The sequence below is a fragment of the Lagopus muta genome, chromosome 1, assembly GCF_023343835.1.
Source record: "Lagopus muta isolate bLagMut1 chromosome 1, bLagMut1 primary, whole genome shotgun sequence".
Taxonomy (NCBI): domain Eukaryota; kingdom Metazoa; phylum Chordata; class Aves; order Galliformes; family Phasianidae; genus Lagopus; species Lagopus muta.
In genome coordinates this window covers 48,803,112-48,824,743 of record NC_064433.1, presented here as the reverse complement: position 1 = coordinate 48,824,743, position 21,632 = coordinate 48,803,112, and the positions used below count along the sequence as shown (strand labels likewise).

Genomic DNA, 21,632 nt, shown 5'->3' with positions numbered 1-21,632 from the left:
CGCTCCGAGAGGGGACGCCGACCCGTAACCGAGCTCTGCGTAGTGCTTCAAATGCAACCCGCCTCGCCGCTCCCTTCAACCCGGGGGACGGCTGTATCCTCGCTCGGGGGTCGCCGCTCTCCCCGCCTGTACCTCCCTGCCAGGACCCGCTCGGCCCCGCCCCTCGGCGCCCCCTCCCACGCGCCGGAGGTCTCAAAAGGACCGACTGACGCCATCGAGGCGCGACTTCATCTTTGTCAGTGCACAAAATGGCGCCGTACTGCGTCCTGGCGGCTCGGCTGCGGGTGAGAGCGGCGGGACGGGCGGGGCCGGGAAAGGCCGGGCGGGGCGGGGGGGGTGAGGTTCGTTACCCGATGGGACGGAGGGCCGAGGAACCGCGGGGCCGCGGCGGAGGCGTGGGGCCGGATCTCCGCCGTCTCCGCGCGTAGGTCAGCGCGTCCCCGGCGCGGCCCGACGCCCGTTTCCATGGCGATGGAGGGGCCGTACCGGCGGAGGAGGCGCGGCAGCCTCGTGGGCCTCGGTGTCGGGCGGCTCCCGCTGCCTCCGGGCACCGCTGGCCCTCAAGGTGAGCGCAAGGTGACCGCGCTCGGGTAGGCCGAGAGATCGTGCCTGGGGCCGCGCTTCCTCCTTCTGCGGGCTCCTCTTAATCTCGTACCGTTAGCTGCGGCTGCCCTTGGGGGGAGCGCGGCGCTCCGCGCCTCCTGGCTGCCCGGCTCCGGGATTGCCGTCCTTCGTGTCTGGATCCGTGTGTTAGAGGGGCCGTGCAAGACCAGGCAGCCGCATAAATTATCGTTTTTATTATTATTATTCTATTTTCCAAATGGCTTGAACCACGGTTCGTAGTGATCCTCCCAGTCTTCTCCATCGTGACCTCTAAAACCCACATCTGCCTGTGCCCATCGCAGGCACTACCGTACTAAGTATGTTGTCCCATTCACTGTCTAGTCGCTAATAAATGCTTCGTTGTTTTTTAAAACCTAGAAGGCAGATAGGATGCCGTTGTCTCTTGTAGTGCTGCTCGCTGTACTGCCCTCAGTAAGCCACGTGGTGAAGCTGGGAGCTCTGACTGCTCCATTTGCCAGCTGTGACCTTGAGGAGGGTGTTCCTGCTCCCAGGGAGCTGCAGCAATAACCTTATCATGGAGTCGTCACAGAATATCTCAGCTTGGAAGGGACACGTAAAGGGTCACTGAGTCCAGTGCTTAGAAAGCACTTTGTGAAGAAGGCAGTGAGCATGGAACAGGTTGCCCAGGGTGGTGGGCACAGCACCAAGCTTGTCAGAGTTCAAGAAATATTTGGAGAATGCTCTCACAGACTGGTTCTGTTTTTTGGGTGGTGCCACATGGAGCCAGGAGTTGGATTTGATGATCCTTATGGATCCCTTCCCACTCAAGATATTCAGTATATTCTATGGTTCTGACTTCTATTTTATATTACTCTGTTGCTCTCGGTGCATGCCTTAGAAAAGCATTGCTTTTTTAAGTAAATGTTACAGCATGGCGTCACTGCAGTTATCTCAGTATATTCATCATTGTTAACTAATTGCTACTTTGCACTTTGAACAGAAACAATTACTGATAAAACGAAGGCAAATCTTTATTAGAATACTGGGTTGGTTCTCCTTTTATGGTGAGTGCAGTCACATCAGATCATCTGAATGTGCAAATATGTGTCAGCACAGCAAATTTTAGTATTCTGGGGGTATTATATGATCAGATTCAAAGTAGGCTTTTTTTCCCCTGTTTAAGGGACTGTTTCCCATCGTTGTGGCTGGTTGCTGTTTGCCTTGCTGGTTGCAAGGAAGCAAATAATAGTTTTTCTCATGTGTAGCAGTTCTAGAGATGTAATTATAAGGTGGCTCATCTTGCCAGCTGCTGTGGTAGTGCCAGCACTGAGCATGGCATGACATACTGGTTGTGCTCATCTCTCCTCCTAGATCAGGCTTTTGGAGTTGGAACTGGGTAGGAGGCTTATCTTAGAGAGAAATGAATTGGAATTAGCCCAGTACAGGCTGACAGTCCTATTTATAGTATGGTTCCTGTAAAAGTGCCAGAGGATGGAGGTGTTTTTCATGCTGTTCTGAAAGATGCTTTTGGGAGCCATCTTGTTTCTCAAGCCAAGTTGGCCTAAGGAATGGACAGAAAGAACAGCACTGTGAAACTGACTGAAGAGTCAGGGCTTTGCTGAAGGTCTTGTAGGTACATACAAAAAAGCAATTGCATTTTTGTGAGCTTTGTGTATGTTGGCAAGAAAACTGTTGGCTAGAGTTTAACCCATCTTTGGAATGCTAAATTTGGTTGCTCCTTGAAAGTGGGTCTGGGAAAACAGCTTGCATTTACATGTTGATTATACCTTAGTGCTTTTTTTAGGCTGAATCATGGTCAACGCTGGAAACTTGGCTAGTGTTCTTAGATCAGGGAGGAGGAGGAGGAAGAATGATATTTTGGGTTTTAGTTAGAATTTCTGGGAGTGCTTTTTGGGATAGGAGAGCATGTGGCAAAGTTTCTAGTCTTTTGACTACAGGCTTTATGCTTACTGGATGCGTCTACCATGTTTGATGCCAAAATGTGAGTTTCAAGAATTCAAACTTGCATTTGGATGTTTAGTGCTGTGAGCTAACTACAAGACAGCTGTTTTTTTTTCAGATGAGCTTTTAAAGTCCATGTAGATAAAGTAGGCTTTCAAAGATAATGATACCTTTAGTAAGCTGTCTCTCCCTATCCTAGGGGGAGACTTTTTACCTACACATACACAGATAGCCTCAGGAGCCCTGCAGTGGTTTCTTTCTGAGTAAAGGACACTCGGGTACAGGGAAAACAGATTAAATGCCAGGTGAGAAGAGCCTGCTGGGCAGCTGTTTGCTGGGTGCTCAGTCCAGAACCTGATGATGCTGACTATGTACTTCCCATGGCTGTTGTCACTGCTCACCAAAAACAAACAAATACCAAACAAACCCCCTGAAGCACTTCTTGTTTCAGGGAAAAGTGGGAGAAAATGAAACTGGAAACTGCCAGTCTTGTGACTTAATCTTGTAGTTTTATGGAGGTTGCTCATAATGTCTCCGTGGAAACTCCAGCAGATACAGAGAACACAATGGCGCTGTCTGAAGGGACAAATTCTCAGCTACAGAACAGAATCACAGAATCACCCGGGTTGGAAGGGACCCCAAGGATCATGTAGTTCCAACCCCCCTGCCTAGCAGGGCCACCAAACATACACATTCAGATCAGGTTGCCCAGGACCTCGTCCAACCTGGCCTTGAACATGTCCAAGGACGGGGCATCCACAACCTCCCTGGGCAGCCCGTTCCAGGGCCTAACCACTCTCCTTGTAAAGAACTTCCCCCTAACATCCAACCTAAAGAACAACTTTTTCAGTGTAGGCACCACCATTAGCAATGTGTTTTTTTCCAGTGCTCATTTCTCTTCTGTATCTGCATCTGGAGCTGAGGTTGGGATCAAACAGAAGTCAGCTACTTTGTATAGCTATTACTGTGATCACCATTTGAATGTTTATGTGGTATTCTAATGAATACTGCATTTCCCTGAGCCTGCTTTCAGTAAAGTAGTGAAGTGAAGTAAAAAAAAAAGTACTCAGGAACTGAGAAGATACTATCTGACTTGTCAGATAGGAAGTGGTGGTTGGTTCTCCAGTGGGAAAATCATCATCTCACGTCTGACATCTGTGATATATTCAGGAAGCTTTAAGCTTAAAGTGCAGCAGGCTGAAATCTGATGAATGCCTTTCATTTGCCCTTCTGTTACAGCAATTTTCTTCCTTGTACCACCACGTTTATTTCAGATTTACTTGGACCAAAATGGTGTGTGGCTGCTAAAATGCTGCAGATGTGCATTGCTCCTACTGACAGATGTGTATCTAATAGCTTAGGATTGTTTGGTAAGAAAACAACCAACACCCTTATTGCTAGTGTGCTGGCTGCTGTGCTCTCTCCTGGATTTCCTTGACTTTTTACTATGGAAAATATTAACAAATGTTATCAAAAAGACAATAAAACAAGAGATTTGGATAAAAATTGGAGACTTTGTCTCTTGGTCTTGGTAATTTTAAGCAATGTTTTGAATACTGGTATCAAGAAAGCCATGGGAAAAATATTTACAGGGAGAAATGAAAAGATGTGATCTGAAGGTTTGATTGGAATTTTTGCTAACGCAGAACCAGTGGTTAGTGCTATGATTCTGTGGTGCACAAAGGACCTTTGCTCATTTACAGTCATATACACAGTCAGACGTACACGAGGGATGCCAGGTGTGATGCTGGTGTATTTACTAACCTGCACTTTCCAAAATATTGTCAACATAAACTAGAGGATGAATAGAAAAAGTGGAATTCAGATTAAATTGTAAGAGGGGGGAGAACTCTGCGCTCCTGTCTTGTGTCTGGTTTCAGGCTTCCAGCAGTGACAACGGAGACTTTCAAAGGATGTTAAGAAATGCATGTGGCAAATCCTTTGAAGTTTTAATGGAGGCTGCCCTCAGACTCGGCTTTTAAAGCTGTGTGAGAGCCTTTTAACCCTAGCACTGACCTGTCTCTTTGAGGTCAGCTGCTGTAAATGGTGCCACAGTCTTCTCCCATGTTCCAGAGAACTTGTGTAGGGACCTTGTACTGAGATCTTGGTATGTGATGGTGGAACAGAAGGGTATCTGCTTAATCCCATTTGGTGGTGTTTGCTAGCCCAACAGTGTAAACTCAATACCAATGAGTGATTCCAAGTGATACCAGTTCTGGGTTCCAGCACTAACGCTCTCCTTTTTCCAGCATGCCCTGAATGATGGGATACGGCGCTATCATGTTGCATCCGTTCTGTGCCAGCGGGCCAAGGTGGCCATGAGCCACTTTGAGCCTAATGAGTACATAAACTATGAAAAGTTGGAGAAGAACATCAACATCGTCCGTAAGAGGTAAGAATGGAGGACTGAAGAGGGAAAGGGGCAGGTCAGGGGCAGGTCAGGGGCAGTGTGCAGAGTTTAGCTCTGCAGTAATGGGAAAGGAGGGAAAAGCGTCCCAGGGCTCTGGCAAAGGGTGTCTTTATCAGGTGGAGCAGCTTTGAGCCATGGCAGTTGCAAATATAGTGAAATATGGGTTGTAATGTCTCCATGTGGCAGTGGGGCACTGTGGGATGGTTGAAGGTTATGATGAAGCACTGACATGTAGAGAACCAGGTCAGTGCAGAGGAGGTGCTAGAAAGGGCTCTGTCCTCTTTTATTAACGCCGCCTTTTTGGAGTATCTGCATTGGCCCTCACACCTTTCTGGGGAAGCAGTGCGTGGGTCGTGGTCATTGTAGGTTAATGCTCCTTTGAGCTTTGACAGTGAATGCTCTCCTGTATTCCACTGTAGGCGTTAGGCACAAAAAGAAGGGCTAGGAATTTGTAATGTGTGTAAACATGGTGACCTTAATCTGCTGATAGAGGCTTGTGTGCCTGCTGAGTTGTCATTCCTGCTCCACTTACCTTGTCAGTGGTTTGTAAAATTGTCCTTTGGTCTTTGCATCCTTTGTTAGATGTGGTAACTCTCATTTCAAGTCATAGCATCTGCCCAATTCCTTCTCACGAGATCTCACCACTGATATAAATATGCTCCTCAACTGAGATAGCCAGTAGAACTCCTAAAGGTTTGTGGTTGTGAAACTCTCCTTACTTGTCCTTATTCTGGTACTTGTGAATTGGGTCTGACCTCTGTCTTGCTTCCTCATTCTCTGGCCTGAAGTCTGACCTTGAAAAATGAGCAGTCACAGAATCACAGGGTTGGAAGGGACCTCAAGGATCATGAATCTCCAACCCCCCTGCCACATGCAGGGCACCAATCTCCCCATTTAATACAAGACCAGGCTGCCAGGGCCCCATCCAATCTGGCCTTGAACACCTTCAGGGACGGGGTATCCACAGCCTGTTCCAGCACCTCACCACTCTCTCTGTAAAGAACTTCCCCCTGACATCCAACCTAAATCTCCCCTCCCTCAACTTAAAACCAGTTCCCCTTGTCCTGCTATTACCTACCCTTTCAAAGAGTTGATTCCCCTCCTGTTTATAGGCTCCCTTTAGGTACTGAAAGGCTGCCATGAGGTCACCCCACAGCCTTCTTTTCTCCAGGCTGAACAAGCCCAGCTCCCTCAGCCTGTCCTCGTGCTCCAGTCCCCTGATCATCTTCATGGCTCTCCTCTGGACCCTCTCCAGCAGCTCCCTGTCTTTTTTATAGTGGGGACTCCACACTTGGATGCAGTATTCCAGATGGGGCCTCACAAGAGCAGAGTTGAGGGAGACAATCACCTCACTGTCACTGCTGGCCACCCCTCTTTTAATGGAGCCCAGGATACCATTTGCCTTCCTAGCCTCAAGGGCACACTGCTCGCTCATGTTAAGTTTTTCAAGCATTTCCTATACAGTCATTACTTTACTATATAGAGAGAGTACATAAGAAAGCAAAAGTGACATCAGTCTGCATCCTTTTGAACTTTCTGGGCCAAGCATCTGTTTCAGTGAGCTACCAGTTGATATTTTAATTCTGTAAGATGAGCATGCAGGTGTCTGTATTCACATCTTAGTAGTCTGAGTGGTAAAAGGAAGCAGAGAGCATCTTTATTCAGTTACATCCTTAAAAGGGCAAATGTCAAAGTAGATAACATGCAGATACAAAATCCCTTTGTCTCCCCAGGCTCGACCGTCCCCTGACCTTATCTGAGAAGATTGTATATGGACACCTGGATGACCCAGCAAAACAGGAGATTGAGAGAGGCAAGACCTATTTGCGCCTGAGGCCTGACCGCGTGGCCATGCAGGATGCCACTGCTCAGATGGCAATGCTACAGTTCATCAGCAGTGGGCTGCCCAAAGTGGCCGTGCCTTCCACCATCCACTGTGATCACCTCATAGAAGCTCAGTCAGGTGGTGAAAAGGATCTTCGAAGAGCCAAGGTGATTAATGCAGAGACTTAAATTCAGACTGTTTGAAGGCCTCTTTCCATTCTGGGAAGAGAGTTTTTTATTTTTTTCTAGAACAGCCATGAAATCAGACATGGTACCAGGTTACCTGTGGTGGTCAGCTCTGTAGGTATGGCAGATGCAGTGAAGAAACTGAGCAGGCAGGACTTGTTTTTCAGCTGATTTAAATCATTATATGATTTAAAGAACCCTGAATATGGAAAGAGACTTAATCTGCTAGCAATCATATAGATCATACGTGTTCTGTACAGTGAAAAGATATTTGAAGTAAAGGAATGAGAAAAATAAATTTCAGAGGTTAGGAAAGGAAGGCAGGTCATGCTAGGGAGTGTGCTGCTTATGCCATGGCATGGCAGCATGAAAAACATCCTGAACATGTCTGTATCACATTGATTTACACCCCAAATGGGCAGCAAATAACTACTTTTGTTTCCCAGACCACTTGCATGTGATTAGCTGAACGCTTACTGAGACGTGTGCAGCATTCGGGACCAGCAAGGACAGATATAAATATATATGTAGGCATGAAGGATATTGTCCTTTATTTGTGAATTCCAGTGTTGTTTGTCCAGCTGCATGTTCACTGAAGTTTTGTGTTGCCTTTTTTTTTTTTTTTTTTTTTTTTTTTTTAAACTTTCTCCTTCATTTTTTACTGCTTATTCCTCCTTAGAGGTTTCTGTCAAATACAGATGCACACACCTCTGTTCCACATACCACAGCAAATCTGCCACGGAAGGACATCCTGTTAGTATAGCAGGGAGATGGAGGAAGCCCCCAAGTGGGCATAGTGTGAGTCCATTGCCATAGCTAGAAGGATCTGTGACTTGGATCCTGGTACCAAAACAGAAGAACCTGTCTAGCCCTTTGTGGGTGTCCAGATGGATTTGATGGATTTTAAGATTGTTGTCTTCTGTTCTCAGAAACTCCTGATGTTGAAGTAACTGCTTTTTTTTTTTTCCTTCTTCCTTCAGCCTAGAGTAAACTAACTTACGCTGCCTAGGAGTGAATTAAGGGAGTTCTTGCTCTACGGTTTGCCTTAGGCTAAAGTTGTGAGGTTAAGAATTTGGAACCTTACTAAATAAGGAGGAGAAAAGAAGCTGTCTTTCTCTCTCCCTTATTCCTGTATTCGTTCTTTGTAGTGCCTGTGGTATTCTGCTGCTGAGCTGAGTCCCTCCTCTGCCAGCCACTCTGAGCAGACCAAGTAAAGGTCTTGCCTTCTTCTCTGTTCTGCTTCTGAAGCTGCCAGTTGGCACACTGTGAATGCTGGCAGACCGGAGGGTGGTTTGAATCTGCTCCTGGCTCATCGTACTTTACTGGGGGAGAGATGTACAAACAGAGTAAAGTGACCTGACTCCCTGTGGAAAACAGGGCTTAAAGAACTGTTGCTGCCTCATGGGAAACTTCAGCAAGTGTGTGCTGAGATAGTTCTTCTATTATCCTAGTTTCCTCTTTATTCTGAAGCATAGCTGCCTGAGAACAATCTTTACAAAACTCTTCTGCTAGCGCTTATCTTATCTACTGTGCCACTCTTCTGCTAGGAGTTATCAGAACATGCGTACTGTTGTACTTCCTTGGCAACCGTGGTTATTCTCACAAGCAATTTTCACGGTGTGACCTCTGCAAGTAATGGTGGTAGTGCAGCAAGAAAGGCAGCATTGTGTGAGTCTTTAGCAGGCGGCTGAACAGAATGAGAAATGACACCCACCAACTCCTCTGGCAGTGAGCAACTTTCAATTTTATTTCTTCATCCGTAAAAGTAAAGCCAAAGTGCTAATCTGAGAGATGAGAAATGTCTGCAAAGCATGTGTGAAACAAAGGAGACAGCTGGCAGAAAAGGAAGGAGGGGTCAGAAGGAGTGAAAATGGGTTAGAGTACCCTGTGAGAATACAAGAAATAACCAGAGCGTTCTCAAATACCTTGTTGGCAGGTACTGGAATTGAAACTAAAAAAGATGTATTAGTAGAGTTACAAGTGGGATGAAATGGAGTGAAATTAAGTGGCCTGTGATGACAGACTGGCACTGATCCCTTTTGGTTTTGGGAGTGATGTGCACCTCCTGGTTCCACATCATGGTTCCAAAACCATGGAACAATCTGTGGACAGGCTTGAGTAGAAGGGAATGTGTTCAAACTTGTGCTCTGTGGAAGAATGTGCGTTATTAATATTGTGTGTTTCCCTGTGTGACTAGGACATAAATCAGGAAGTGTACAACTTTCTATCGACGGCTGGTGCCAAGTATGGAGTGGGATTCTGGAAACCTGGATCAGGAATCATTCACCAGGTAATGTATGTATTTGCAGACCTGGAACACCCCGTGACTCTTTTACCTCGTGGTGAAGGGGGGGCACAAACCCTTAGAAATCTCACCAGTTCAGAGGAGCAGCTCTCTTTGGGGCAAGAGAGTTTTCTTGCTTTCTCTCTCTCAGTTATCTCGACAACAGTGTTTTTATTTAGGGGTTATTTTTGTCAAACTGTAACCTGATGCGTGATTATGGAGTGCCAGCAGCAGGCCACGTGAATCAGAGAATCTGTACTGTTTTGGTGCTGGCTCATTTTGATATGGTTGGACAGTAAAGTGGTGCCATGAAGTGGCTACATAAGGCTAATATGCATTCCTTTTAATGTTAAGAAAAGAGGCTTTAGGAATGCACATTTAGGGGGGTTATTTTATATACATCTTGTTCTATAGTAAGCCAAGAAAGTGTATGAGGACACCAACTAGAGCAGCTGACTTTTAGTACTCAACAGCACCACATAACTAATTGCTGTCTGAACGGGATAAAATACAGAACAGATTTCGGGTAGTTTTCAGGTCTGAGATGATCTTGTTATGGCAGTTGCACCTCAAAAGAAGATGACCATCCCAAGATAACTTATCACACAATGAGGCTTTTTGACTTCTAAAATCAATACCTCTAGCCAGATTTCCCTGACTTGGTGTGTTGATTCCCCCTGTGTGTCTACTAGACATTTTACATTGCTACTGAGTGCAGGTAGGAAGAATTGAAGAGCAACACATGCAAAAGGAATGGAGGGGGGTATGGATGACTGCTGTTAAACATTCTCTCAGCAGGGAGCTTGTGACCACACGCAGTCAAGAGCACTCTGCTCTTAGCTATGGAATGACTGACTTTAACTTAGTGTGACACAGCAGAGGAAGGAAATAGAACAGGTGAACTCTCCAAAAGCTTGTGGGAACACTTCAGGTTACTTCTGCTCTGAAGCAACTCATAATGTTTGTCGTGTGGCAACATAGCTACATACTGTTGCCAGCTTTCTTGTGATTCACTTTCTCTGGTTGGAGAAAACCAGACATGCTTTATAGCTTCAGAATCCAGCTCTGGCAAAGTGAGGCCTTGGAAGTGACTCTCTTGTACATTTATGTAAATCTGGAAATATTAGAGGCATAGTTTTAGCTTCTTTATAAAGGGCTTGTTGAGTTCTGTCAAGGCTGTTCTGGGTCAGCAGTGAGGGAAATGCAGCCTCCTGGTATATTTGTCAGTTATTCCTCCATGTGATTAGGCTTTGGCCTGCAGCATGGGTTGGAGGGGACAGTTGGTATTCTACTGCTGTGGGACCATAAAGTCTGCAAAAGATCTTGCTGGCACTGGACAGGTGAATTGGCTCGTTCAGCAGTTGAGTCAAGGGGTTGGAGGCTGAGGAACAGATCCCTAAACTCCAACAAAGGTTACTGGAAAGAAGTCATCTTCCAGTGGAAAAAGGAACATCACAGTTTAAGTTTTTGTATTATCTTGGGATGAGCAAGGACCCTTGGGCCAAGACCTGGTACCTTGTTCTGTCATTCCTCTGAAAGGAATTTGAAATACAGCTGAACTTACAATCCAAAGCAAATTAAATTACTTTCTTGCTACTGAAATCTGCAAATAAAAACTAATCTAGATTCTTGTTTTTGTTGTTTTCCTTGGTGTCTCCCCCCTCCTTTCCCACCAAACAAGCAAGCAAACGATCCATTTTTATTTTCAGATCATTCTGGAGAACTACTCCTACCCTGGGGTTATGTTGATTGGCACAGACTCACACACCCCCAACGGAGGTGGCTTGGGGGGAATCTGCATCGGAGTGGGTGGAGCTGATGCTGTAGATGTCATGGCAGGAATCCCTTGGGAGCTCAAATGCCCAAAGGTAGGAGTAAAAGGAATACTAATCCTCTATGTGGCAGGTGAGATTTAAGATACATAAGAAACATATGTTAGGCATTATGTACAGTTAATGGTTTAATTTGTAATCCTACATCGGTTCAAACAGCTGGTCTGTGATTCATTGGTAGCTCTGAGTTTCCGTTTCCAGCCTTTTTATTCAAAGATTGAGAAAAGTAGGCAAGCAGTGATCTCCCTTCAGTTGGCCCTGTCATTGGGTTCAGCCCTTGTGCATGTGTTGTGGTATTTCAGGATTTTTCACCCTTTTGGTGTTGTGACTACCCATGTTCTGAGGAGTATGAGGAATTATTTTGGCTACTGAAGGGAAATGATGACAGTATAATATATATATATATATTTAATGTTACTCAGGTTATTGGTGTAAAACTAACTGGCAAGCTTTCTGGCTGGAGTTCTCCTAAAGATGTGATCCTGAAAGTGGCTGGCATCCTCACTGTTAAGGGTGGAACAGGTGCCATCATCGAATACCACGGGCCTGGTGTGGATTCCATCTCTTGCACTGGTAAGACAGCAGGAATCTCTTATCTGGAGCTGAGTGTCAGTGGTGGTGGATGTTGTTGTTTGCAGAGGTTGGGAAGGGAATCATACAGAAAGTGTTACATACTCCCTCTTAGCCAGGCTGAGTGATTAGTACACTGCAAACTGTCAGTCTGGTTCTCTGCAAACTGGCAGGGGTGTGGGTGACGTAACAAGGTAGCACCCCTCTGTGAAAAAATGGCCTCTGTCCATTGAATCTTTTTGTGAAACACTAAACAGTTAATTATGAAGAATCCTGTGAGATGGTGTTGTCAGGATGCGAGTAAGGATGGAGGTATTGTGCTGTATGCTTGGAGGATAAAGATGTCTGGATTGGTAAGGAAGACATTTTCAGCTCAGCCTAAAATAAGCTGTGGACAGAAAGGGAACGTTTGTGATATCTGCTAAAGAAAAACTTCTCCAAAAAGCAGAGCAGAGGGAAGACCAGAAAGTAGTAGTTTAACTTGGAGTCTAGTTGACTGTGGGTCTTGGGTGCTGAACTGGGATGAGCAGGTATTACGGTTGTCTGTTGTGATACCTTTCAGGACAGAAGTATGGGGGTTGTCACTTCCTTTGGCTAAAATGCAGCCTTCAAGCTGGTCTTCTCCTCTCTGTTCATATGGCTTGGCTACAATTTGGATAGCTTGGTTTTTACAAACTGAGAGCAATTTAAGATCGTTCTTCTCTTGAATCAGCTGGAGCTGAACTGTGCTATCTGCTTCTAGCCCCCTAAAGATAAAACGGCATCTCGTTTTCTCAGCATGGCTTCATGCTGTGTCCTTGAAAGGCACTGGGTGGTCCTAGTGCCACGAGGAAATGGTTTTTTTATTGTACTCTATCACCAGAAGCTTTTACTCGACTCATCGAATTTCTCATATAGATAAATGCATTCTGGCTCTTCCAGTAAAGATAAATTAGATGCTAAGGAGAGACAGGACACTCATTGTGGGTAGCAGAGATGCTGCTCGTTGCTGTAAGCATATCCCCATCAGTGCAGATGGGGAGGAGTCCATATTTAGACCTTCCAGAATCAAGAACTGCTATGGCTTTCAACTCCTTCCTTGTAGCAAAGTCTGGTCGCAGACATAATATTGATCAGAAACATTAGGGACTGAACCAGCCATTATGTAGACAGTGCATCCTGTCTGCGGTGCAGTTACATTTTTATGCCTAATGAACCTGATCTCTCTTGGCTTTGCTATCTTTTCTGTGGTTTGACCTTTGAGGAATTGGATGGTCTTGGACTTGGATCATTGACCTCATGATCTTTTCTCCCGTTCTTCTTCTAGGAATGGCAACAATCTGTAATATGGGGGCTGAAATTGGAGCTACCACCTCAGTCTTCCCTTACAACGCACGGATGAAGAAATACCTGGGCAAGACTGGGCGAGCTGGTAAGAGCTTGAGGGTTGAAGTGGGTAGAAGTGTGGAGAGAAGGTGAATTCTGGGAGCAGCATCTTCCTGCAGTTTTGTCTGCTGTTAACTTCTGACCTTGCGTGTAAAAGAATGGGGTCTATAGATGAAGTGCCTGGGGAGATATCTTGCAGACCCTGTGTTCAGTTGTTCCAGTCTTCTTCTTTTCCCTTGTATTTGTTGCAGTTATTCAGATCTCCCTTCTTTCTTATTCCAGACATAGCTGCACTGGCAGATGAGTTCCAGCAATACTTGGTGCCAGATGCTGGTTGTCAGTACGACCAGGTGATAGAAATCAACCTCAGTGAGGTAAGGCTTTCTTCCTGCTTGCCATCATGGATGTGATGTGACTGTTTGTGTGAATGAGGACTGTACTGGGAGTTGGGTGCAACACCCCTGGCTATCCTACAATGACACTCAGGTCTGCTCCACTGACAACTCAGTAGTTTGTGTAGGTGAATCCTAAACAGCTTCTGCATGAAGCTATGAAAGGAATTTATTTGCTGCTGAGTTTTTTTTTCTTGGCTACTGCAATTTCTGACTTTGTCACTGTTTCTTAAAGCTGAAGCCACATATCAATGGACCTTTCACACCAGACCTGGCGCACCCTGTGTCAGATGTTGGTACTGTGGCAGAAAAGGAGGGCTGGCCTGTTGATATCAGAGTTGGTGGGTAGTATTCGTTCTTTCGTCTACATCTTTGTGGCATGAATGTTGCTGTTTTGGAATAAGTGGTTCATCGTGTAGCTTGAGGTCCAGTCCCTTAATTACTGCTCCTTTGATTTTGGGTCAGTGTCATTTCTTCATAGGTATATGAACTTTCTGGGAATTGTAGTCTCTTCTCATCCTGTACGTGTGGCCTAAATCTGGGATGGCTGGAGAGATTTTAATCTCAAGAAGCAGGCAAGTTCTTCCCCTTGTTGGGAACTTTGAAATACTTGGGTAGACAGTAGTGTTACTTGTTGAATAACACTTCTGGTCAAATTCATGCAATAGGCTTTGAACAAAGATCTGTCAGGAGCAGGATTGTGAGTTCTCCCTGCAGATGGCTGTTGAGCTCTCAGGCCCTAGGAAAGTTAATACTTGTCCTAAAGAGCAGGCTTGGATACCTGCATGTTTGTAGGACTGTAGCCCATTGGCTGGCTTCTCTTGGGTTGTTCCAGGTGGGAATGAAAAGAATGCAAATACATTGTAAAGGCCACACTGCAGGTGGGAAACTTGTTATTCACTGCTGTTACAAATAACTTGAAGTAACTTGAAGTGAAGAGTTACTCTTTACTGGTTAGCACTACAGTACTGTCATGCAGCACAGTGTGTCCTCCTGTGGTGTTTGTACCCTAACAAAGGATGCTTTATCCAAGGACTACAGAATGTCTGTACCAAAACTGAATGGTACCTCGGGGTCTAGCCAAGAAAACAGGTGAGCTAGTTGGGTGTTGTATAGCCAAGATGTTATAATCACAATATAATTGTGTATAATCAATAGATATCAAGATGTTATAATTGCAATATAATCAAGAGAGTAAGGCAAAGCAGACAACGATCACAAAAAGAGAATAGGTGGAAGAGCTTACCCTTGGGTTGAGCTCACCAAAAGACACCAAAAGAGGTGATCTCCAGAAGAGATCCTTCCCCTCTGGTAGCCAGCTCTTAAATAGGTCCAGGAGGGGTGGAGCCTGGCTCCACCCCTTCCGGCAGCACAGGTGAATTGCCTTCAGCTGTGCTCCTCTGGCTGACTCATGGCTCACCTCAGGTGATCAATCAGAGGTTCAGGCCGTGACTCAGCACTTCCCATACAGGTGTGTAAATTTCTCAGAAGGAAAAAATATGTCAGTGGGTTCTTTGGCTAGCAAAAAAAAAAGTGTATGCTGAGACAGCTGGGAAACTTGAAATTCAATTTGAATAGTCAGGCACCCACTTCTTTAATTATTTCTTCAGTTCCTTTTCATCTTGATTTGTAGCCCTTTTTGTATCTCTGGATGAATACCTGAGTACTTCTCTGTAGTAATCTGCAAAGTGCAAGTAGATACCACTCTGACCTTGTAAAACAGTAACTAGACTAGTGGCCAGGTAGTGTGTTCTGACATAGCATCTCCACGACCTGACAAAAGTATTGCTTGTGACCACAGGATCTTGCTGGGAGGTTTGGCAGTGTTAGCACCTGAAATTGTCTCAGATTCCTTGTTGGTGGAATAGGTTGTCCATTGTTTTCTGCTGAGAGGTGATTAGGGAGGAGCATTCTGGAACCATGGCTGCAGTAACCACCTTCCTGTCTCTCAACCACCTTCCTGTCTCTCTCTGTCAAACCCCATAGGCCTGATTGGCAGCTGCACCAACTCCAGCTATGAGGATATGGGACGCTCTGCAGCAGTGGCAAAGCAGGCACTGGCACACGGGTTGAAGTGCAAGTCAAAGTTCACAATCACACCAGGCTCAGAGCAGATCCGTGCCACCATTGAAAGGGATGGTTATGTGAGTATGACCACTCTGTACACTTCCAAACAATACATGCTCAGCTTTTCCAGACAATGCTCAGGAGTCTGCAGTGGCTAATGGAAGCCTCTGAAACTTTGTCTTTGCTTATCTCTAGAGGTACAATTACTAATCTAGTAACCAGCCTTGTGCTGCTATGCCCCCAGGTCCTGACATTACCTAGACAGTGTTTTCACTGCATATGTTGATCTTTTTTCTCAGAAAAATACAACAATTTGTTAATTGGTTCTTATAGTTAGTAAATGTTGGATGCTGTCACAGCTTGGGAACCAACTACATGAGTCCTTACATGGGCTTCTTCAAAAGCTGCCCTCTTGATTGAATCCTGTTCTGAATGCACTGAGTAGGCATTTCTTGCCTGCACTTTTACCTAATCAACCCTTATGCTGACAGGAATTGTGCAGAAAATTAATCAGACCAGCTGCTGCTCTCAGTCAAATATCTGAGTAGCTGAATTGTTCCATTTAAAGTAGGTAGAATTGGAAACTCGATGGTAAAATCTTCCTTTGCTTTTCTGAGTGTTAACTTAGAGTTTACTGGGATCAAACCCCACACATTGATAAAAGAGTCTCAAAACTTGGGGGTGAAACAAGGAGAGAAATGTTCTTGGGTAGGTGCTTTGTGAGTGTCCTCTTTTTCTGAAAGAGCAACACCAGAAATGTATTCTGGGCTTCTTACTAGTAATGAAATTGTTGTCTGTCCCCAGGCACAAATCCTGCGAGATGTTGGAGGACTGATTCTTGCCAATGCTTGTGGGCCATGCATCGGCCAGTGGGACAGGTAAAGGGAAAGTGGGACCTCTCTCTAGTTTTGTATTTTGAAGCTCTTGGAGTGCTCTGTGAAGCCAAAATTGATTGTAAATTGCACACACTAGGAATTAAGCACACCCTAGCCATTGGATGCAGCTGTGTGATGTGCTGTGGAGGAGGAGAAATGAAAGACTGCAGATTTAAGCTGAGCCTTTAGATGAATGAAGCTGCAAAAAGACCACACGTGTGGCCACATCTTTAGGTTTCTGGTAGCAGACAAAAATGGAGAGAGAGATTAGTCATCTTTGAGAAGATGGGCTGGAGTTTGGTTCTTTTAAAATAGGATAAGCTATTGGTCTGGCTTCAATCATTGGAGTGGCAGGGAGGAAAATTCCTGTTAAGAGCAATGGGAGACACATGCTTTGTCCTTGCTAATGGTGAGGTGTCCAAAGGTACATACTCTAGTAGATAATTGTTCAGACAGTTCAACAGTGCACAACATGGTCTATGAAAACTACTCTGGGAATCAATGTCTGACTTGGCTTTTCACTGTTCTTGGTTTTGAGTCTGTACTTAAGGGAGGAAAACATGTCTGGGCACTAATTAACATTTCCCAAAGTCAGTGACTGATACTGAAGTCAAGACGGGATTTTAACAGCAAGACATCTAGAAGTAATATTCCTTTTGGATCTGAGGAATGTGTTTCCTTCTTTTTACAGGAAGGACATAAAGAAGGGAGAGAAAAACACAATAGTTACATCTTACAACCGGAATTTCACAGGTCGCAATGATGCCAACCCAGAGACTCATGCGTTTGTGACCTCCCCAGAGGTAAGAGACAGCCACAGGCAGCCCGTGGGATAGTTCAGTGTCTTGGGAGCTCATTCTGCCCCCTTAAGGAGGAGACACAGTGTAGTTTGGTGTGTAGTTATGAGAGCTTTCTGACTGCTATCTTTTAGGCATAGGATTTTCAAGTGAAGAGATGAGAGGAAGACTATGTGTTTAAATTGTCATTTTTCTTTCAGATTGTCACAGCCCTGTCCATTGCTGGCACTCTGAAATTTAACCCTGAGACAGATTTCCTGACAGGAGCAGATGGGAAGAAGTTTAAACTAGAAGCACCTGATGCAGATGAGCTGCCTAGGCTGGTAACTGCTTGGTCTGGGGAGGGAAGCCCTGTCACTGTTTGTTCTTTATGTGTAGTAGGGGAGCTTCCCTCTTTGCATTGCCCTCTTCTTAATGTTAAGGCTTAGTTGGTGCAGTTGCCATTATTGTCTCGTTCTCCTCAAGTGATGTTAGGGTTGGCTGAGACTGATGTTTTTCCTTTTGTTTTTGGAAGGATTTTGACCCAGGCCAGGACACATATCAGTACCCTCCCAAGGACGGCAGTGGGCAGCATGTGGATGTGAGCCCCACCAGCCAGCGCCTGCAGCTTCTTGAGCCCTTTGATAAGTGGGATGGCAAGGATCTAGAAGATATGCTGATCCTCATCAAGGTCAGGAGCAAAGAGGAGAACACCAGCTATGGCAGGGCTGCTGAGCAGGGATTTGTACATCAGTTATTACAGAAGCTTTTGGTGTGCCTTGAGTGTCTGAGATTCTTCCCTTACAGTTGCAATGTTATGGGAAGTGAAACAAGGGTCTTCCTTCTCTTGTGTTGATGTTTCCTTCCAATACTACATTTAATGTAACTAAGAGACTTTTCTGCTTGGGGCTAGTTAGCTAATATTGTGAAAAACAACATGTGATCCCACCCATGCCATGCAGTCTGGAGAATTTTTCCCAATCATAACCATTCATCAGCATCTCTATAACCTGACAGTTTTAAGAGGTATCTTCTCTGAAACTAGGTTCTTAGAATCTTGTCATCCATCAGTAGTTGTGTTGTTTTACAGGAAGAGAAGCTCTTATTTTGTAATAATTAAACATTACATTTCAGTCTACTAAGGAAGACAAAGAGTTTCTCCTCCCTCTCTGTGGTGAGTTCACAAAGTAAGAGTTTCAGTTAGCACAGTGATAGGTGCAGAAATACAGCCCCTTAGGAATTGTCCTGCAGGAGCATTGTTGGTTCTCAGTGGCAGAACTTCAGGTATTCCCAAGAGCCATGGTTCCATGCTGAGCTGGTGCTTGTTTGACACATACAATTCCTTTGGAAACACTGTGGGACTACCAGTAGGAAAGCTGTTCTCTCTGCTGGGAATTCTGTTGCAACAGGCTGAGAAGGCCTTATACAGACTGGAAACTCAGAGGGGAACACTTGGTGTCCTGCTGAGCTTTTCCAGCAGAGAGTCTGAGCTGTAACAGGAAGAACTCAATTGTTTTTGCTATTTGAACACGCTGCTGAGGGAAGTGAGAACATGGCACAAGATGTTGTGGCTAACCTTATTTTTATACATTTTCCCCTTTGGGATGGAGATCTTGTTTCTAATCAAAGCATGCAAAAGGACCACTGCATTCTGCCTTGGTGCGCCTTGATTGTATAACAGATGCAATTGTCTTGGGTTTGTGCTTTTAAAAAGAGATGTGAAGATTCTTCAGAATAAAAAGTGTGAGGAAGCATCAGTAATCCTAATACATCCATCTCTTCTACTACCCCTTAGGTAAAAGGGAAATGCACCACTGATCATATTTCTGCTGCTGGACCGTGGCTCAAATTCCGTGGCCATTTGGACAACATCTCCAACAACCTGCTCATCGGTGCTATCAACATTGAAAATGGCAAAGCCAACTCTGTGAGGAATGCACTGACGCAGGAGTTTGGGCCTGTCCCAGACACAGCCCGTTACTATAAGGTGGGACTTTGTCTTGATGCATCTGTTTTAAGAGGATGCTTGCACTGCGTGTTCTGCCAACAGCAAGGACCTCGTCCTACTGCTCAAGTAACAGCAGTTGTGAATTGACTCAGTGTTCAAGATTTTGCTTGGGACTTTTTCTGATTGTGGCAGTTCTTGTAGGAGGTTCTTTCCCTGCCTGCTGTGAGGCTGAGGGAGGAGGATCTTGTGATCCAGAGGGGACCAGAAACCCTAGATGAAGGGGAGGATGAAAGGGGAAGAACGCTTCTAGGCACTTGCAATATACAGGTGTTTGTGTCACCCGTAAAAAGTTGTGACTGCAACTAAATCCCACCTTCCTATCTAAGCAGATGGACCTCAGTTATATGTAAAGCTAAAGAATTAACCCCTGACTATTCTAACAGTGAAATAAATATCTTGACCCCTTTGTTCTTTAAAACTTGGATTGGATCTTCAAGAAATGGCCTTTCACTCTCTGAACGGCTTGGCAGTGATCTCAAGTGGGATCCTCTGGTGGACTGAAGTTCAAGCTGGAAGTATGACTTCCAGAAAGTAGAGCAGGGATCACTGCCAGTGTGAGTGCTGCCACAGCACAAGGCTGTAAAGAAACGTGGCGACAAGGATTTGCTCTGGATCCCAAAAGCAATCCTCTTCAGTCCATGTTAGCCAAGGACAGCAATGCCTAACTGCTCTGAAGCTCTTAATTCCTCTATTTCTGTCCTTCCTTAGAACCAAAGAGAGCCTTCTGGTAGAACGTGTTATAGCGCTGCAATGTTAGTAGTGTTGCACTGAAATTAGATGTTTTGGTGATGTACTTATTGTAAATTCCTCATTTGAGTGGGTGCAGAATTCTAAATCTTTTTCTTGTATCACAGAAAATGGGTGTCAAATGGGCAGTTATTGGGGATGAAAACTATGGTGAGGGATCAAGCCGAGAGCACGCAGCCTTGGAGCCACGTCACTTAGGGGGCAGGGTCATCATCACCAAGAGCTTTGCCAGGATCCACGGTAAGCTGCACTTCCCCTGTAATGTATGTAAACAGGATGTTTGCTTTGGGTAGAAGAGATGTTTACCTTGCCTCAGGGCTCAATGCCTATGGAAAGGAACTCTATCTGCTGACAAATTGCATGGTCTCATGTCAGGAACGCTGTTATGTATGTAGTTAGATAAGGCACAAACAGTGGATATGCTCATTTTGTTCCTGGGTTAGTAATTACTGTTGAACTCCTACTTGGAGAAGCACTGAGCAGCCACTGATCCCCTGCAGTGAGTTGATTCAGTGCTTTGTTCTCTGCAGAAACCAACCTGAAGAAGCAAGGTCTGCTGCCTCTTACTTTTGCGGATCCAGCAGACTACAATAAGATTCATCCTGTGGACAAGCTGAGCATCGTGGGGCTGGCAGACTTTGCTCCTGGAAAGGTACCTGCTTATCCTGTCATTGCACTTGGGGTCAGGGATGAGCCACTAGTGGAGAACTGTGGAGCTGGGTGCTAGGGCCTGAGGCAGCACAGGCAGCAATGGCCCCGCAACCTTCCAGTCAGAGGGAATGCTGCACACCAGCAGTGGGGCCAAGAGAGCTGGGGGGAATCAGATCACATTACCCTGACCTGTTATGAGAAACCCTCTTGGGTATTTTCAGTTCAGACTTGTTGCCTTAGGCAGGAGAGCTCCCTAGAAGGAACTCCAGCCACACTTCTGTGTGCTGGTCAAGACCACCACTGTTTTCAGCTCCTTAGAAACATGCAGGGATTTTCCTGTGAGAAGCCTGAGCTAACTGACTCCTTTGAAAAAGAAGGGGGAAAATAAGAACCGTCTTTTCCTTTAGCCTCTGAAATGCATCATCAAGCATCCCAATGGGAGCCAAGAAACAATCATGTTGAACCACACCTTCAACGAGTCGCAGATTGAGTGGTTCCAGGCTGGCAGTGCCCTGAACAGAATGAAGGAGCTGCAGCAGAAATCAAGCTAAGTGCACACAATGCCCCCAGTGCACTGGACTCGATTCAGCTCGGCATTTTCATGAAAGTGCAATTCCATGCCTACTGTTGGAATAAACGTCTGATCAAATGTAACCATAGCTTCCTTTTTGTTACGGCACTTCCTCTTCGCTGACACTATGAAAAGGGAGTGCAGCTAGGCTTACTTTTGTCTTTTAAATTCCCCACTCCCTTTTTCTATTTTGGCTCAATTTCAGTTGTCCCACAGTTATTTATATTTGGAAATAACCAGCTAAAGTGGGTTTGTCTGTCAGTTGGTTGTTTTTTTTTTTTTGCCCATTCACTTTACTGATGGCTAAAGACTTAAAGTGGAAATAAAGACTGTGACCATCTCTTCTGCTTTGTGTTATTGTATTCATAATCCTGCTCTTCAGCCCCTCTCCCCTCACTGTTTCTGAGAGGGTGGGAAAGAACTTGGAGAAACACTACCTGCCTGGTTGTTATGCAAAGACCACGTTTTGGTTTGGTTTTTACACTATGATTAGAACAAACTTGTAAGAATTAAATCACGGATGCATTTACTGGCATCGTGCAGTAATT

The 21,632-nt window shown here is 45.2% G+C and overlaps 1 protein-coding gene across 1 annotated transcript; it reads left to right on the top strand.

The window, feature by feature from the left end:
* Positions 1-165: 165 nt before the first annotated feature.
* On the top strand, positions 166-21,424 carry ACO2 (aconitase 2). Its single transcript, XM_048927872.1, has 18 exons — positions 166-284; positions 4,776-4,918; positions 6,670-6,928; positions 9,144-9,236; positions 10,940-11,098; positions 11,485-11,635; positions 12,939-13,043; positions 13,280-13,371; positions 13,625-13,730; positions 15,376-15,533; positions 16,261-16,334; positions 17,023-17,134; positions 17,329-17,451; positions 17,643-17,798; positions 18,903-19,094; positions 19,970-20,102; positions 20,393-20,514; positions 20,921-21,424. The coding sequence occupies exons 1-18, from the start codon at positions 249-251 to the stop codon at positions 21,062-21,064; spliced, it is 2,358 nt and encodes a 785-aa protein (XP_048783829.1). The 5' UTR covers positions 166-248; the 3' UTR covers positions 21,065-21,424.
* The last annotated feature ends 208 nt before the right edge of the window (positions 21,425-21,632 follow it).

Coding starts and splice junctions, on each gene's coding strand:
- ACO2 (XM_048927872.1), top strand. CDS start 249: ATGGCGCCGTACTGCGTCCTGGCGGCTCGGCTGCGG. Junction 17,452..17,642: donor CAGATGAGCTGCCTAGGCTG/GTAACTGCTTGG, acceptor TGTTTTTGGAAG/GATTTTGACCCAGGCCAGGA. Junction 20,515..20,920: donor CAGACTTTGCTCCTGGAAAG/GTACCTGCTTAT, acceptor CTTTTCCTTTAG/CCTCTGAAATGCATCATCAA.